This window comes from Coenobita brevimanus, chromosome 29, assembly GCF_032717465.1.
Source record: "Coenobita brevimanus isolate Jiangsu-jjx chromosome 29, ASM3271746v2, whole genome shotgun sequence".
NCBI classification, from domain to species: Eukaryota; Metazoa; Arthropoda; class Malacostraca; order Decapoda; family Coenobitidae; genus Coenobita; species Coenobita brevimanus.
Genome location: NC_136982.1, coordinates 29,421,154 through 29,439,991, shown reverse-complemented (window position 1 = coordinate 29,439,991; position 18,838 = coordinate 29,421,154). Strand labels below are relative to the sequence as shown.

General features: G+C 41.9%; 1 protein-coding gene across 1 annotated transcript in view; it reads right to left on the bottom strand.

The window, feature by feature from the left end:
* The window catches only part of LOC145394996 (uncharacterized), a 268,730-nt gene that overhangs the window by 107,141 nt on the left and 142,751 nt on the right, over nucleotides 1-18,838 (bottom strand). The window contains exon 6 of the mRNA XM_080268741.1: nucleotides 14,441-14,670. Within this exon, the coding sequence (XP_080124867.1) occupies nucleotides 14,441-14,670 (230 nt within the window). The remainder of the gene's footprint in view (nucleotides 1-14,440; nucleotides 14,671-18,838) is intronic.

The window sequence follows — 18,838 nt, the reverse complement described above, 5'->3', positions numbered from 1 at the left end:
GAGACAATTCGCCGTCATGTTAATTCCCCGTCAAAACATGGACGATTCCCCGTCAGGACAATTCGCACCCTGGATGAGTCCCCGTCATTCTATAAATATACTTATATTAATTAATCAATACTTTTAAAAATATACTTATTATTAATCAATACTTTAATAACTATATTTCAGGGAGATCCATCAAAGTCTATGCTGTTTTTTTATTGTTGTGACAGCGAACTGGCTTGACAGCGAATAGTCCTGAAACCATTTTGCTCCCTAGGTCCCCTAAACGTGGTATTTTGCTGTTATCTACCATTGGTAATCAATATGAAGCACTTTAATTGGTTAGAAGGTTTATTTAATGTTATGACTTACAAATACAATACTGCACAGCAAAACTTCAACATACAAATACGTAAACACAAGGCAACATTCCGACGCCGATTGGTTTTGGCATCGGAATGTTGCCTTGTGTTTCCATATTTGTATGTTGAAGTTTTGCTGTGCAGTACTGTTTTTGTAAGTCATAACATTAAATAAACCTTCTAACCACTTAAAGTGCTTCATATTCATTACCAATGGCAGATAACAGCAAAAGACCAAGTTTAGGGGATCTAGGGAGATAAAGAGTATGTAATTAAAACCTACACGGTTTTGCGCCGAATGCGCCACGTTAGGAACGAATCCCACGCGTTGGGGGGCGAGCTTGCTATGTATTTATATATATATATATATATATATATATATATATATATATATATACTGTATATATATATAATATATATATATATATATATACAGTAATCCCTGTACTTTCCAGACACCCACTTTCTGGACACCCCACTTACCGGACATTGTGGGCCTGGACCCTCGGAACCCAAAAATGGCCCCCCCCCAAAAAAAAAAAAAAAAAAAAAAAAAAAAAAAAAAAATCCGAATTTTTTCCCACCCGTAATTTGAAATTGTCGCGTGGCGCTGAACATCTGTTACACCATGGACCCTTCACCCCTTCCCTCCTCCCCCCTCCCCTGTCAGGGTTGCCATTTGGTATTTTTCATTACCAAATGTGGGCCAATTTGGTAATGAAAAATTCGTTTGGTAATGAATCAGAATAATGCATTACCAAACTGATTTTTCACATGTATGAGGATACACAGGATGGAGATGGTGGATTGTTTGCTCTCTCCGATTAATCTGCTAATCAACATAGCGTGAAAATAATCAACATGCTGTTAATTATAAGAAGAGTGATTACACGAATTTCCACTTGAATATGTAATTAGTGAATAAATGCTAGCTTTATGAATTTGGTAATGAAAAGTTAAATTTGGTAATGAAAATTGAGGAGTTTGGTAATGTGGCCATTGCAATCTGGCAACTCTGTTACCCCATCATCAACAGTCACAGCCTAACTCCGATCGAGAGCAGATGCTCATCGTAAGGGAAGCCACGTGTGCTCATTTTTTGTGAATAAACAGTGAATAAACTGCAATCCCTCACCACTAGACCAAACAGGAATTTACAGTGTTGTGCAGTGTTAAGAAATTAGAATTTAGAGTGCAAAGGATTAACTGTCGAGTGCACACTGGCGGTTGATACCAATCCAGGTGACCTGGAAGCAGGGCAGTGAAATGGTGGGGGAAAGGGCAACATAGAGGCGATTTGTTTGTGGCCACACCTTATGGGATTAAGGCACCTGGCAAAAGATAGATACAGTAAAAGTCTTGTTATTCGGCAGCTGATTATTCGGTAAATCCGACATTTCGGCAGTTTTGAGAAATAGTCCCACTTACGAAAATCTTTGATTGTTCGGCAGATATCCGGAATCATCTTGGCAGTCCAGGAAGTGTTATCTGTGACTTGTAGGCCTAATGTTTCATTACACTTCTCTATGTTCACTAATTTCTATATTTTTTCAGATTCAGGTATAGTGCTGTACTGATTACAATATTGCACAGTATCATACAGTATCAGGTGCGGGTAAGGGGATGGGTCTGTTATGATGTGGCAGGGGTAAACCAGTTCTGCTGTCGGGCCCTGCTGCGGATGTCACTGATTGCATTGCCCAGTTGACCCTTGTGCGGTGTGGTGCGGTGAGGATCTGTCCGTTCTCCCCTTTGGGGCTAAGATGCGAATGAATGTGTTTGAATGGATGAGTAAATGGAGAGTGAGTCGTCCTGTCTCGGCTACCTCCCTTTCCTTGGGGGAAGCAGCCTAGGTATATAGATAGATAGATCATACAGTACAGTAATCACCCCCTCCAAATTAGCAAGGGTTACATCCCAAGCCCCCTTGCTAATTCTTGAAATTCGTTCATTCTTGACACCTTCCTGAAAGTGACATTTACCGGTAATTGCGTAGCCCATGAACCACTGACACTGTAATGCATTACCCGTAAATAAATGTTGCTTGTTAAATCAGTTTCCCTGTTCTTTTTAGCTGTACGGCTGTGACAGCTCTAGTATTTTTATTTCTCAGCATAATGGTGGAAGGGACTGTCCTGTTTAACTAAACCTAACCTAACCGAGTTTAACTGTCCCCAATAATTTAACCAAACCTAACCTAACCTAAAGTCAGAAAAATACTTAAAAATAAACTGGAGGAACATGAATTGCTAAGGTCTCTCTGATGAAAGTTAAACGTACATTTAGCGCTCATTCTTTTGTTCATTTTTGTGTTTAATGTGAAAGAGAGAGTATTGATGCAAACAGTAATATATCCCATTAAACTCTTAATAACCTACGGCACTGAACAACCCTTTACAGTACTGATGTCAGTGATATCAAGTTAGTGTGAGCTGTAAAGAAAACTGAACAATTATGGGGAGGGAACGAAGGTCACTGGTATGTTTACACGACTCTACGCTACAATTCCAAGCAGTCAGGCGGTCGGTTAATCTCAGATGTTTTCGCCCATTTGGTAAATGCCCCGTAACTTTATCAATTTTTCCGTGACTCATAGCGAATCATAGCGTGGGTTTAAGAAGCTAAATAACACATTGATAGGTGAGCCAGACGATTATCTTCACATCTTTGAGAAAAACAAATTGATTTCAGAAGAATGGAAGAAACTTACTCTACATACTCAGAAAGGGATTAAATTTCTTCCATTTTCTTAGAGATGTGAAGATAATCGTCTGGCGCACCTAACTGTGTTATTTAGCTTCCTAAACCCATGCTATGATTCACAGGAGAAGTTACAGTTACGGTGCATTTACCAAATGGGCGAAAACATCTGAGATTAACCGACCCTCTGACTGCTTGGAATCGTATCGTAGAGTCGTGTAAACATACCAGTGACCTTCGTTCCCTTCCCATAATTGTTCACAGTTTTTTCATAGCTCACTAACTCGACATCACTGACATTGGTACTGTAAAGAGTTGTTCAGTGCCGGAGGTTATTAAGGGGTTAATGGAATACATTCCTGTTTCCATCAATACTCTCCCTTTCACATGTAAAAGAGTGCTAAATGTACGTTTAACTTTCATTAGAATGACCTTACCAATTCATATTCCTTCACTTTATTTTATGCAATTTTCCGACTATTTTATTTTGTGTTTGGAAAAAGTACTGTATACAGCACTCACTCCAAACATATTTGTAATAATATAAGTAGTGATGAGTTCACCAATACAAATGATGTACTGAGCTGGTAGCTAATATTACGTATCATTTCGGCCATCCAGGAAGTATTATCTGACTTGTAGGCCTACTGTGTCATTACACTTGTATATGTTCACTAATTTATATATATATTTCAGATTCAGGAATAGTACTGTATTGATTGCAGTATTGTACAGTATACAGTACTCTCTCCATACACAGTTGTAATACCATAAGTGGTGATGACAGTGTTCACCATTATATTTAAGGTACTGAGTGGGTAGGTTTTTGATTATTCGGCAAATCCAATGTCTCGGCATCATCCCGGTCCCATAGATGCCGAATAATGGGACTTTTACTGTATATGAGGTATATACAGTTGTCCCTTGTTTATCTTGACATGCAGTATCCAGACCTATTCATTATCCAGATGCTGGACCTTGGCTATATTAAACTATTATCGATATTTACCGTATTTTCGGGCATAGAAGGCACACGAGCATATAAGGCGCATCCCAATTTTGGCAGGCCTAATCTGGGAAAAATAAGAAAATGTAGCTAACCCCAGACCCCCTAGCTGAATGTCTTACATAACCATTCATGTGCTGGTTATAAAATTTTCATGTACAGGAATCATGAAAATTTAGATTGACACCCTTTGGTAAGCTATCATGGTAGGCTAAGTCACAGTACTTACCTTAACACTACCAAATATCTCCACTGACCTCCACCATCACCAGTATTGGCCATCGTTAATTACTCTAACCACTATGAACCAATAACACTAACATTATCAATCATCACCAATAATATTATCATCCTCCACTGCTGACACTACCAACTACCACCCCTAATACAAACCTATCATCACTGCTTATGCAGCATACACCATCACCTGATCACCTGTAAACAAACATGGCGGTGCAAGTTGTGGAGTCATCATTTAGTTTATTAAGCAGTCATAGTGACTGAAATATGTTTGTTTAAATATCTATATTTTTTATTGTTATTTTTTCTCAAACTTGTGAGGATTACGATACAAACTTTATTATAATGAACTGCCAGTAAACACAATCAACACAGAACAAAGATCATATTTATAGTATGAACAGATATTTTATTTTATTTTATTATGACTATAACCCAGTGAGTTTTTATTAAAATTTATAAAACATGAGGAAATATGAAAAGATGTAAACAAACAACAGTGCACAGCTGATGTGGACACAGGTCTGCTTATTATGTACTGACTAACTGTATTTGTAATCTATTACTATAATTACACATGTACAACTATATCTGCAAATTACGTGTCAAGTGGGGTTGGTGGAGGATTAGTGCCCCTCTCTGTAAAACAATTAAGCCCTTGGCCACCCCGTTTGGGATACATGGCGTCTGGCAATGAATGAATGATGAATAATATTTAGTTGCTGATCATTCTAAAGAAATTTGGGAAACACTTTTGTAAGGAAGGTGTTTGGGGTTCATTTATGGTACTGGTAGGCCTACTGCAGCACTGAAACTACCACTTGCCAGTAGCCCAAGCCTACCAAAAGCCTGACCTTGAGCATATAAGGCACAGGGTGATTTTCTGGGACATTTTTTTTTTTTTTTTTTTTTTTTTTTTTTTTTTGGTGGTGGTGGTGGTGGGGGGGGGGATGCATTTTATGCCTGAAAATACGGTACAGTACTTGCTATTATCCGGACGTAAAAGTCCCCAAGAACTTCGGCCCCCCAGCCAACATGTTCAAGCATTCAATATGAGCTGCTGGGCTCAAGCCATGAGAGGGAAATAGGCTGTAACCCACAACCAGAGCTAAAACATCGGTCTGCCCCTGTATTGAATATTCAAAGTCGCATGCTGGACCGATCACTCCTAATGAATCTCCCGCACCCAAGCAATATGACTGTAACACACAAGCGGTGTCAAAACGTCCACACACATCGCCACCGAATGTCCAAAGTCACATGGCTAACGGAATAAGTCTTTCCCACCTGCCATAAAGTGTGTATCACAGACCGTAAGCCACGGGTAAATGTTCGGTGACAGTGGCCATCCTCCTCTACTGAACGTCCACAGTCACCCAGTCACCTGGAGTTGTGTTTCCACGTGGCCTCCGTGTGTGCGTGTAAGACAGATCACAAGCCCCAAGTTAATATACGGTACAAGCGCCGGTCTGCCTCTACGCCAAATGGTGTGACTTCCCTGGCCTTTGGGATTAGTGCGAAACCTCCCACAATGCATGCCTGTCTGCTTCCCTACCAAATGGTGAGAGTCGCCTGGAAGGCCACAGTTGTCATACAGTGCATGAGGCAGTGATGTGTTGGTCATCCACTGTTGTCGTCACATGACAACCTTTGCCTGGGCAAACGGATGTGAGCCTTATATGCAGATGTCAGTTTGCCACATTTTGCCTCCTCTGATCTTGGAGGACAGACAGCGCTGTACTGCTTGCCGACCTACAAACCCGCTGTGAATGCAGCTACTTTTGTGGTGGTCTCCTACCTTCTTCAGATTGTGGCCCTCCTCTGCTGCATTCTCATGTGCATGATGATGGCGACACCACTACCTGACAAGCAGAAGAGGAAGGTTTTGACTCTGGAGAAGAAGTGCGAGATACTAAGCAAGGTTGACGTAGGCTGGACCACATGACGCATGCTGCGGGAATATGCTCTAGCCCGTTCAACACTGTTTGATATCAAGAAGCCACGGGACAAGTGCAGTACGGACAGGACATCGGCGAAAGCACACACAGGGGCGACAGGAAGGTCGTGGCCCAGGCCCAGCATGACATTATCGACCAGTCGACATTGATGTGGTTTCGCCAGCAATGTGCTGCCGGTGTGCTAGTGCGTGGGACAGAGGTGAAGGCTGCAGCCGAGAAGTTTGGACATCTGTACAACGTACACAACTTCAAGGTTTCCAAAGAATGGCTCTTTCACTTCAAGCTCTGCCATGGACTTGCTGGCCATAAGGCACATGGCGAGGCCTTGGATGCAGCAGCGGAGGAAATAGACCTGTTTCACCAGAACGTGTAGTGCCTGATCAAGGATGAGGTCAAGTCTATAACGCTGACAAAACTGGTCTATTCTACTGCTCATTGCCCACCAGCACCCTGGCAGAGGAGAAGACTGTGCCTGGTCACAAGTTATCCAAACAACGTATCTCTGTTTTGTGCTATGCCAATGCTATCAGAAGGCACTACCTCAAACCTGTTGTTGCTGGGCATGCAAAACAGCCACGTTATCTCCGTGGGTTGATGGACAGCCTGCCTGTTGTGTGGTACCATTCTGTGAAGGACTGGTTTACCACTAAGATCTTTAGAGACTGGTTCCACAGACACTTCGTCAAGGAGGTTATCAGTTATCAAACGGAGGTCCTTGGTATCGCTTGCGACCAGATGAAGGCACAAAGCCCCCGCGCATCCATCTGAGAAGGATTTGGTTGCTGAGGACAGGCGGATTAGGTGCATGTTTCTGCCACCTAGTATGACTGCTCTGATTCAACCAATGGACCAGGGTGTTATCGTGGCTGCCAAGAGACTGCACCAGCGAAGGTTTCTGAATGAGGCAATGATGGTGTTGGAGGATGAGGATAGGCCCAGGGCACAGGTGGGGAGCAGAACTTGCAGAATCTTCAGCATTATGACCTGAAGTCTGCAGTGTTCAAATGGACAAACATGTGGAAGAAAGTCTCCGAGAAATCCCTCGAAAGCTGTTGGCCTCATCTCCTTCAGGAAATCGAAGCCATGCATGACTTTGAGGAGTTTGACGTGGATGATTTCCATTACTGTCTTAGAACAGCAGAAGTGCAGGTGGACGTTGACGACGTGAGGGACTGGCTGGATGATGACGGCGGTGATCCTGGTTATCAGACAATGTCTGATGAGGAGATCGCTACTGCTGCCTCAGCGGCCACAAAAGAGGACAGCAAGACCGATGAGGATAAGGACCCTGACTCGCAGCCCCCCGCAACTCCTTCACTCCCTTGTCTCAGAGCCCTTCGTGCCAATCTGGAGGGGGTGCTGGAGTATGCTGAGCACCCGCACTGTGATAGGGAGTTGGTGCCAATCAGCCTGGCGATGGAACTGCTGGCAGTCCGGGATGCTGTCATACTCTGGTGGAATTGTCAGTCCCATCATTAGACCAGAACCGACTCCTTCTTTATGCCTGCCATCCCCACGAGTGCCAGCCCATTCTCACCACCACCATCACCATTGCATCTACAACTGAGCACAGTAACAGCCGTGGAGTTTCCGTTGGATGTAAGCCTGTGGCAGTCTTTGGAGTCTCTGAGGCAGGTAGGTCACCATCACTGTGCCGCACATCACCACTCATCACCGGGCTCCAGCAGCTACAAAAAGAGGAGGAAGAGGAGTTCTTCAACCTTTGCTAAGTGCGAAGCTTAACCACTAGCCCACGTGGGACAACCATACACTTGCTGGAGGTGTGTGGGTTACAAAGCCTATCTACAGTGCACTGGGTGGTAAGTAACCCATACAAATGTTTCTTGACAGGGTTCATAGTTTCCTTGGTGCTGAAATTTATTTAGGATATTTCCATGTGTGTTTTGATCTCTCAGTATGGCAGATAGATCCTGAAAACAGTGGCAAAACTAGGAGGGGTACTTTACATACAGTAGTGTATAGGCAGGATGTTTTTTGGTTTTCAGTGTTTTTTTTTTGCATGGTTTTCTTGGTGTTAAGAATATTTTAGATATTCCAACGTGTGTCTGGATGTCTAAATACGCCTCAATGACCGGAAAAGACTGCCAAAATTAGTAGGGGTACTGCACATATATAGGTAGGGTGTTTTTTGGTTTTCAGTGGTTTTTATGCATGGTTTTCTTGATGTTTAATATTACTTTAGATATTCCTAAGTGTTTTGATGTCTCAGTATGCCTGAATGACCGGAAAAGATTGCCAAAGTATGCAGAGGTACTGTACAAGTAGGTCAGGTATAGGTTAGGGGGTTGGGTATAGGTAGGGTCTGGGTATGGTAGAGGGGGTATTGTTCATTATCCGGACATTGCCACTATCTGGATATGCCTCTGGCTCTATTATGTTCGATAATTGAGGGACTACTGTATATACAGTACAGCAAGCTCGCCCCAAATGCGTTCTCACTGAACGCACTCGCTATTATACGCGGTAAGTGCTGGGATATGTATAAAACAACGCAAGATTATAGAATCATTACGAAAACTATAAATTTACGCAAGAGAGGCCTTTGAAAGGCCAAACCCTCGAACATCAGTGCAGCATGCACGGTTTGTTTTGATCACTTGATCACATGATTTGCTCTACTGTTTTTTCACAGTACTGTATTTGTAAGTTAAATATCTATATTACTGTTCTGGTAAGTTTATGTGCAAGTTAAAGTACTATTAAATAACATTAAAGCAAGAAATAAAGTCTTATAACCAGTTTAACTGATAGGCATCGGAATACTGCCTTTCTTATTTGTTCGTTAAAGGTTTGCTGTACTGCTTTTCCACAGTACTGTATTTGTAAGTTAAAAATTTACTGTTCTGGTATGCACTTGTAAGTTAGAGCATTTAAAGTTAAAGCATTAAATGAAGCCTTGTAACCAGTTAACCTGATTTATATGATTACCCATGATCGGCGGGTTCCGAGACAATTCGCCGTCAGACAATTCACCATCAAAACATGGACGATTCCCAGTCAGGACAATTCGCACCCTGGACGATTCCCCGTCAGAACAATTTGCACCCTGGATGATTCCCTGTCATTCTTTAAATATACTTATTAATTAATCAATACAGTAAGCTCACCCCGAACGCGTTCTCACTGAACGCGCTCGCAATTATACGCGGTAAATGCTGGGATACGTATAAGACAACGTAAGATTATAGAACCATTACAAAAACTATAAATTTACGCGACAGGCCTTTGAAAGGCCAAATCCTCGAACATCAGTGCAGCACCCACGTTTTTTTTTACTATGTGATCATGTGATTCGCTTTACTGCTTTTCCAAAGTACTGTATTTGTAAGTTAAATATCTATATTACTGTTCTGGTAAGTTTATGTACAAGTTAAAGTACTATTAAATAACGTTAAAGCAAGAAATAAAGTCTTATAACCAGTTTACCTGATAGCCATCGAAATATTGCCTTGTTTATTTGTTCGTTAAAGATTTGCTGTACTGCTTTTCCACAGTACTGTATTTGTAAATTAAATATTTACAGTTCTGGTATGAACTTGTAAGTTAAAGCACTTAAATAAAGTTAAAGCATTAAATAAAGCCTTGTAACCAGTTAACTTGATTTATATGATTATCCTTGATCGGCGTCAAGTCAATTCGCCGTCAGACAATTCCCCATCAAAACATGGACGATTCCCCGTCAGGACAATTCGCACCCTGGATTATTCCCGGTCATTCTATAAATATACTTATTATTAATTAATCAATACTTTTATAAATATACTTATTAATTAATCAATACTTTTATAAATATACTTATTAATTAATCAATACTTTTATTATATTTCAAGGGGATCCATCAAAGTCAATGTTCAATAGCGTAGGCTTTGGATATTATTTATTAGTTGCACCTGTAGTCAATAATTAACTTGTTTCGTCCTCACTGTAGTCGCCTTTGAATTACATTCTAGCGTCACCCACAGCTGTCTTCATTAATCTTCATTCATAACGGCGAATTGTCTTGTTATTGTTGTGATGGCGAACTGACTTGATGGCGAATTGTCCCGAAATCAGTTGGCATTGGAATGTTGCCTTGTGTTTACGTATTTCTATGTTGAAGTTTTGCAGTGCAGTACTGTATTTGTAAGGTATAGCATTACATAAACTTTCTAACCACTTAAAGTGCTTCATATTGATTACCAATGGCAGTTAACAGCAAAACACCACATTTAGGGGGTCTAGGGAGCAAAATAAGGAGTAGTTAAAACATACGAGGTTTCACGTCGAACGCGCCACGTTAGGAACAAAACCCACGTGTTAGGGGCAAGCTTACTGTACCTTAATAACTATATTTCAGGGTGATCCATCAAAGTCTATGTTCAATAGCGCAGGCTTTTGGATATTATTTATTAATTGCACCTTTAGTCAATAATTAACTTGTTTCTTCCTCGCTGTAGTCACCTTTGAATTACAGTATATTCTAGCGTCACCCATAGCTGTCTTCATTAATGACGGCGAATTGTCTTGTTCTTGTTGTGACAGTGAATTGTTCCGAAACCAATCAGCGTTGGAATGTTGCCTTGTGTTTACATATTTGTATGTTGAAGTTTTGCTGTGCAGTACTGTATTTGTAAATTATAACATTAAATAAACCTTCTAACTACTTAAAGTGCTTCATATTGATTGCCAATAACAGATAACAGCAAAACACCACATTTAGGGGGTCTAGGGAGCAAAATAAGGAGTAGTTAAAACTTACACGGTTTTGCACCCATCGCGCCATAGCTGTGACAGAACCCACGCGTTCAGAGCAAGCTTGCTGTATAATTATTCTAATATCTTTGCTATATAAGGCATCCCTTACTGCTTGGTTTTTCAACTTCCATATTTTCTTACAAGGTGCATAGGTCATATTCTTTACCACCTGCCCATTAACCTGTGGATTGTGAGCCACAGCTCAGGCTGTGCTGGCCCTGCATCACCGCTAACTACACCACCCCTATGCAAACTTACGCATGGCGCTATGCAAAGACGGAGAGAGAGAAAGATTTTTTCTTTTCACCAGATGATGCCCTGGATGTTTATCTTCAAGTTTATAATAAACAAAACAAAACAAAAAATTGTTTTTTCATTTTTTCACTACTCCCATACATAAACTTATGCATGGCCCTACACAAAGACAGAGAAAGAGATTTTTTTTTTTTTTCACCAGATGATGCCTATGATGTTTATTTTCTTCATTTTTTGTGCACCACAGGGTGGAGAAAAAAGGTAACTGCGCAATCCACATGCCAAGCACCATGCCACATACCAATAATTTGTTACTGCACACACTCCTCTCTCCCTATAACTTTAACATCCCTCACCAACCTCCTACCAGCCCTCCTGACTAGGAAATAGCATATCTGGCTACTATTTCCCCCAGACTCGAATGTAATCAGCCTACTCTCTCTTTTCCTAAAATGCATGTTGCACACAATCATGTTCATTGCCTCCCCGAACTCAAGTATCCTTTCCCCTTCCATGTTCCTCGTAATATATGCACATCCCCCAAGTACCCCTTCATATTCTTGAGCTGCTTTACATGACCATTTAAATCACTAACCAGGACTACAATCTCATCATCCCCCATACCACTTATTACATGTATTAAATCATCCAAGTCAGCCTGTGGAGCATACACCGATATAAATGAAATTGTGATCCTACCAAACAAAATTTTCATTACTATAATCCCTTAACTCACTGTCACTACATTCATGACATACTCCACCCATTTTTCCTTGAGCAGCACATCCACATCACCACATCCAAGTGACCTTCCCTGCCAAAATATCTTACACCGACAATTCCTCCTGGCACTCACTCTGGCTGATCCTCTTCTACACATAATCCTTTACAGATCCATCCACCTTCTTCTCATTGCCTTGACCACTTCCCCTGCTCTACCCTTCAAACTACCCACACTCCAGGATCTCTTTGTGTGATTTAGTATCATCAGGTTTCTGCATTTTCTGTTTTGCCATATCATTAAAATTAAATGAGAGGAGAGATGGACCACAGACCCCGCCCTCCTGCACAGTCCCACGTCCTGGCATGGGACCTGGGACTCTTGGTCCACTAGCCGAGACCAGTGGCTGTGGCAGTGGTCTCGGGGCACCCTGCCAAGACAGCTACAGGGACACCCTCCATACACACCTTGGCACTGTAACTACCCTGCCATCATACACCCACTGATAGGACAGCTTCCTGGGATGCTATTCCCAGGTTCGGACCCCTCTCTATTGGATGGAAGTGGCAGCCTGGGAACCGCAATGCCTGGTATGCTCTAGCACCGATCTGAGCCCCATCCCAACCTGGTCCCCAAAACTATGCTGGTGGAGTCCGTGTCATGCACCCCTCAACGGGTCTGCCACTAAGCAGCAGGGACAAAGTTTTCTGGCCTTTCTGGCATCAACCCCTGTGATGTACAGTAGTGGGGTATATTGCGTGATGTGTAAAGTGTGTGTGTAGAGTAGTGCATGATACTGTTAAGAAAGAAGTCTCTGGGAGAGTATGCTGGTCTACTCTCCATGTTAGTGTTACACTGAAAAGGTCAGCTAACGGAATGGTCAGGATACTTTGACGGCTAGTAAAACAGGAGTGGCAGCTCTCCCTACCACTAGCCTTCTCATTCCGTTTGGGAGAGATAATATGTACTTCTGTACTGCAAGTTTGAAAGCTCATGTTTTGGTCTCTTTATTGCCTAGTGTAAGAGAAAAAGGTAAAATCTGTCATACCTCCTTACAGCTGAAAACAATTTTGCATCAACAGGGAATAAAGTAGCTATCACAATCATTATAAGCAAGGAAAAGACAAGATATAAAAGGCAGAAAAATGCTGCCTTGGGTAGGGTATCCTTACTAAGAATAATTTTGTTAATGTAGCATCCTTACTGTTGTTATATCACTACCATGCCATTTGAAAATCAAGTATAGAGTGCAGTCACAAGAATTTTCCTAAACTGGTCTTTGAAACTAGACCATCTGTACTTAAAATCTTGGGAGATAAAAATATCAGGAACTGTGGTTTACACTGCATGCTGCATGTGGAGTAATACATTACAGATTCAAATCAGGAAAACTTATCTTTACAGTGTTCACTTCTAATATACAGTCAGCGCTCGCATAGCATGAGTATATTGTCCCAGGAAACTCCCATTTTATGAGAATTCCACATTACAGGGCCATACAGTATGTTTATGTTAGAGGGTTTCACGGTACCTAAGCCAGCCCCATGTTTTCCATTTGGGGCAATTTTCACATTTTTTCCCAGGAAATTTATCTACCTATTACAGACTTCATTACATAAAAACACTGAAGGATTCCTCACCTTGAATGGAAGACGTTATGGGCTTTATGGGGGGAGTTGGAGTGGGGTTTTGTGGCAAAAAATAATCACAGAGTACATGTGCAGCCAGAGCGAGAGGAGAAGGAAGGCTCAACTGGGACAGGAATCCCCAGTGGACAGTGATGACAACCCACGCAGACACGAGACAGCAATACATCATACGCTGATGCAATCCACACACTGCCTATCACATGCTGCATTCTTTGAATTCCAATCGTAATTTTATGCCTCGAGCCACGTTCCATCCATCATTGGCCATGTACTGTAGTATGATTTTGAAACATAAATAGGGGCCTCTCGCTGCATTATGTCCATTGTCACCGTGTACTGTAGTCTGGTCCTGAAAAGAATGATCAGCTTCCTCCGACCACATTATATCAATTTTTCCGGCGTTATAACATTTTTTGCACACAAAATGGTACCTCCGGTGTTATGAGGGGTTCGCGCACTCTGATCACATGTTCTGTAAGCGCTGACTGTATCACTGCCTCATGTTATTCATTTTACATAATTCTTAGCATAATATACCATTTATTTTGATATTTTACCTTATATTTACTGAATTTTCAGTGAATACATGGCAGTGCAGAGTGACTGAAGCAATCTGAAACTCTGCCATCACTTCTTGGGGCAACTGCACATAATTACCCAACCTCTCCACTGACTACAGTATGCCTTAAACCACTGACTTTTTCACTTTGTTCTTTCTTTTCCTCTTCTTCTCCTTCCAACCACCACACTCTCATTTACTACAATACTGAACTGTATTATTCAGCCGCTAGTATGCCTGAACCACTTACTTTGCTTTGTTAATTTCACGTGCAATGTCACGAATGGTTGTTAGCAAGAGGGCCATGGTGTCAAGGTCTTGCTCCAGCATGCCTAAGTTCTGCTGCAGCTGGCTAAGATGCTCCTTCTTCTCTCCGAGGCTGGTGCGTAGCTGTGCCAGTCGACCCTCACGCTGGTTAATCTCCACCCTCTCACTGTCTTGCACTACCTGCATTTCGAGCTCCCTCACACGTTCACTACCCTGAAGAAATGGTACACTTGGCTATTTTATTCAGTTCAAAACCAAAGGACACTGCCCAACCAAGTGAAATCCTAGCAAACAGGACTGCAAAATTATCTTGGAGAATGCTTTTGTTGCTACTGGTACAACCATGAATCTGATGAAGGCTATCAGTCAAAAAGAAAAATCTATGACACATGCTGGCAAACTATGAGGTGTTTCAAAATATCACAACTACTTCTATACAGTTGGTACTAGTCAGTCTCCACCCTCTCACTGTCTGGGCTCATCTGGCCCCAAAGCCCCTTCACACTCTTACCATGTGAAGATATATTAAATCATCATTACCGGTACCTTTCTTATCTTTTTCTCAACCTATGGATATAACTGTTCTGGGGAAAGGAAAGAAGTTCCATGCTAGGCTCCATGATATGGAAAAAGCATTTGATGGGACATACAAAGAATGTGAAAGATGCTGAGAGTATGTGAAACACAGGAGAAAGCACTGAATGCGGCTAAGAATATGTATGAGGGTGCATGGGTGGCAGCAAATGTGAAAAATTAAGAGTTCTTTTATTTGCATGTTGGACTGAAAAAGGGATGTGCTATGACTCTATGGCTGTACAACATACAAGAATCCTGTACTGTACATGGATGGTACAATAAAAGAAATAAAAGATAGGGTAGTGGATGTTGTTCCGTCCTTAGTAAAGGAGGATTAATGTTCGTTAACTGCAGTCTGTCTGGCCAACAGACCTGTTGACCACAGGTGAACAACTACTTTTGTGGAGCCATCCTACAGGTATAGTACAGTACATACACTGCGGTGGAAACCAACATCCCTTGTGGTAGACAGTGCCTCACCAGGGTCAGACCAGGGTCCTTCCCCACAATGAGGTACGGGGATTATGAGGAAGTAAGCTCCCTGATTTATGCTCCCTAGTAGATCACTAGTGGAGAAGGGAGAAAAAGTGAGAAGATGGAGAGAAACTTTAAGGAACTGTCGAACATACAGAATGAATGTGATGCGAGTATATGTGGCTGGGGAATGGCTGGGAGACAGAGGGATGTGAGATGAGAGGAAGAAATCAGTAGGATGAAAGTTCTAGATGCAATGAAGAAAGTCAAAATGAGGAAAGCCCCAGGAATTGATGGAGTGTGTGGTGAAATGCTGAAGCATGGGGGAAGAGATAGTAGCTGAACGGATACATAGAGTCCCGGAGGATTGGAAGTCAGGTATAATTATTCCCCTGCACAAAGGAAAAGAGGAAAAAGAACTCTGTTGTAATCATAGGGGCATTTGCCTTATTAGTGTAACAGGAAAAGTATATGGTACAATACTTATTGACAGAGTTAGGGAAATTACAGAGGAATTAGTTGGAGAAGAACAGGGAGGTTTTAGGAAGGGAAGAGGTTGTGTAGATCAGATATTCATTCTTTAATCTTTAATGGAAAAATTTCAAGAGAAGAAAAAGAAGTTGTATGCAGCCTTCATGGATTTGGAGTATGCATATGACAGGGTGCATGGACAAGGATTGTGAAAAGTATTAGGAATATATGGAGTAGATGGGGAGTATGTATGAAGGTACTAAAGCTGCAGTGCATTATTTTTTTATTTTTTTTAATGCAAAGAAGGAACCAACGGCCAGGAGCCTGCACGCCGTTCCTTCCAAGAAAAAAACAAAAATACAAAAGAGAGCCAAATCCAAGATCTATTCATTCGAGATGCCTGGACACACTGCATTTGAAAGACTGGAGATCATAGGAAGTAGGAAATACACACAGAGGAAGACAGTTCCAGAGCTGACCTGTTGGATAAATGAAGGACTGGGAGTAACGGTTAATTCTTGCATTAGAGAGTTGGACAGATATGGGACGAGAGTTTTTTGCCAGACGGGTGTTATGCGTCCGACGCAGAGGTGGAGGGATGCAAGCAGAAAGTTCAGAGGAGCAGTGACCATTGAAGTATTGATAGAAAAGAGAAAAAGATGCAACAGTGTGGCGAAGAAACAGAGGTTGAAGGGAGCAAGTAAGAGGAGAGAGTTAATGAGACAAAAAGCCTTTGACTCAATCCAACTGAGAAAAGCTGTATGTGGGGAGCCTCCCCATACATAAAAGTTGTACTCTACACAAAGGCGAATAAAACCCATATATAAAGTCAACAACTGTGCAAGGATAAAGACTAATCGAGTCGGCTTAGCATACCTAATTTCTTGGAAGCAGATTTTACATGAGATGTAATATGATCTTTCCAAGATAAGTCCCAAGTGAATGAAACCTGATGCATGTTCAAGGATGATGCAGGATTGAGCTGGATATTATTAAACATTAGTGGGTACTCCTGTGGAAGATTTTGTCGGGTTGCTAGATGTAAGAACGGAGTCTTTGAAGCATTAAAAACAAGAATATTCTTTTCCCAGTCAGAAATACAAGCCATGTCAGACATTAGGTGTGTCATAGCCTCATCCCTTATTTGCTGAAGTAAATGCTGAGATGGACGTACCGGGAACCGAATGGAAAGGTGAAGGGTGGAATCATCAGTGTACGAATGGATAGGGTTAGATGTACAGCATAGGTCATTGATGAATAAAAGGAAAAGAGCTGGTGATAGGACAGAGCCCTGAGGAACACCACTGTTGATAGATCTAGGAGAAGAACGATGGCCATCTACAACAGCGGTTATAGAACGACCAGAAAGGAAGCTGTAGATGAAGGCACAGACAGAAGGATAGAAATCGTAAGAGGGCGGTTTGGAAATTAAAAATTTATGTCAGACTTGATCAAAAGCCTTTGAGATGTCAAGTGCAATGGCAATGCCCTGAAAGGATGACGACCGGGAGCCTGAAAGGAAGGTGAGAAGATCGCCGGTGGAGTGCCCCTGACGGAATCCATACTGACGATCAGAAAGAAGGTAGTGATTGGAGAGATGCTTTAAAATTTTTCTGTTAAGAATTGATTTGAAAACTTTTGAGACACACAGGATGTTAAAGCAATTGGACGATAGTTAGAGGGTTAAGAATGGTCATTCTTCTTTGGGACTGGCTGAATGAGGGAAAACTTCCAGCAAGAAGGAAATGTACAAGTTGATAGACAAAGACAAAAGAGTTTACCTAGGCAGGGTGTAAGTACAGAAGCACAGTTCTTAAGGACAACAGAAGGGACTCCTTCAGACCCATATGCCTTGTTAATATTGAGACCAGTGATGGCAGAAAATACACAGCTGAAGAAATTTTAATGTCAGCCAAGAGGAAGTTAGAGGGAGGAAGTGATGGGGGAACATAACCAGAACTGTCTAAGGTGGAATTGGAGGAGAAAGTCTGAGCGAAGAGATCTGCTGTATCAGTAGAGGAAATAGCTACAGAGCCATCAGAATAGAAAAGAGGAGGGAAGGATGATGACTGATGCTACAGTCTACTCCTACAAGCATGTGGATAGTGACCAGAGGGAATTTTTCTACTTGAAACAGAGATGTGTCATGTGCCCATGGTTGTTTAATCTGTATATGGATGGGTTTATGAAACATTATGAGGTAGGGCAGCGGATGTTGGAGTGGCCCTAATGAGAGGGCAGTATATGGAAACTCTCTGTACTGTTGTTTGCAGCAGATACTGTATTGTTATGTGAAGATGAAGGGGAGCTGCAAGGCTTGGTGGATGAGTTTGGGAGTGTGTGTAAGAAACGGAATCTAAAGGTGAATGCAGGGAGGAGCAAAGTTACAGTCTTCGAGAGAAGTGAAGGCAGTGAGTGTACAGTGAGGTTAGATGAGAAGGAAATGGAAAATGTGAGTGCGTTTAAGGACTTGGGTAATGTGATGAGTAAGGACGGAAGTTTGGAGGGTGAAATGCTTGAAAGGGTACAAAAGGGAAGGAAGGTTGCTGGTTCCTTGAAAGCAGTTATAAGAAACAGAGAAGTGGGCAAGGAAGTGAAAAAGTTACTACATGACAGTATTGTGATACCAACTCAAACGTATGGAAGTGAAACTTGGACCTTGTTGGAGGGACAGAAATCAAAAGTGAGAGCAGTAGAAATGAGTTAGCCTATTTGAGAGGGGCCTGTTTAGTCACATGAAGAGACAGACTGACAAATGAGGATGTGAAGAAACGTTGTGGTGTGGATGTGGACGTGATAGGAAGCATTAGGAGAAACACAAGGGAGTGGTTTGCCCATTTGGAGAGAATGGAGAGTGAGA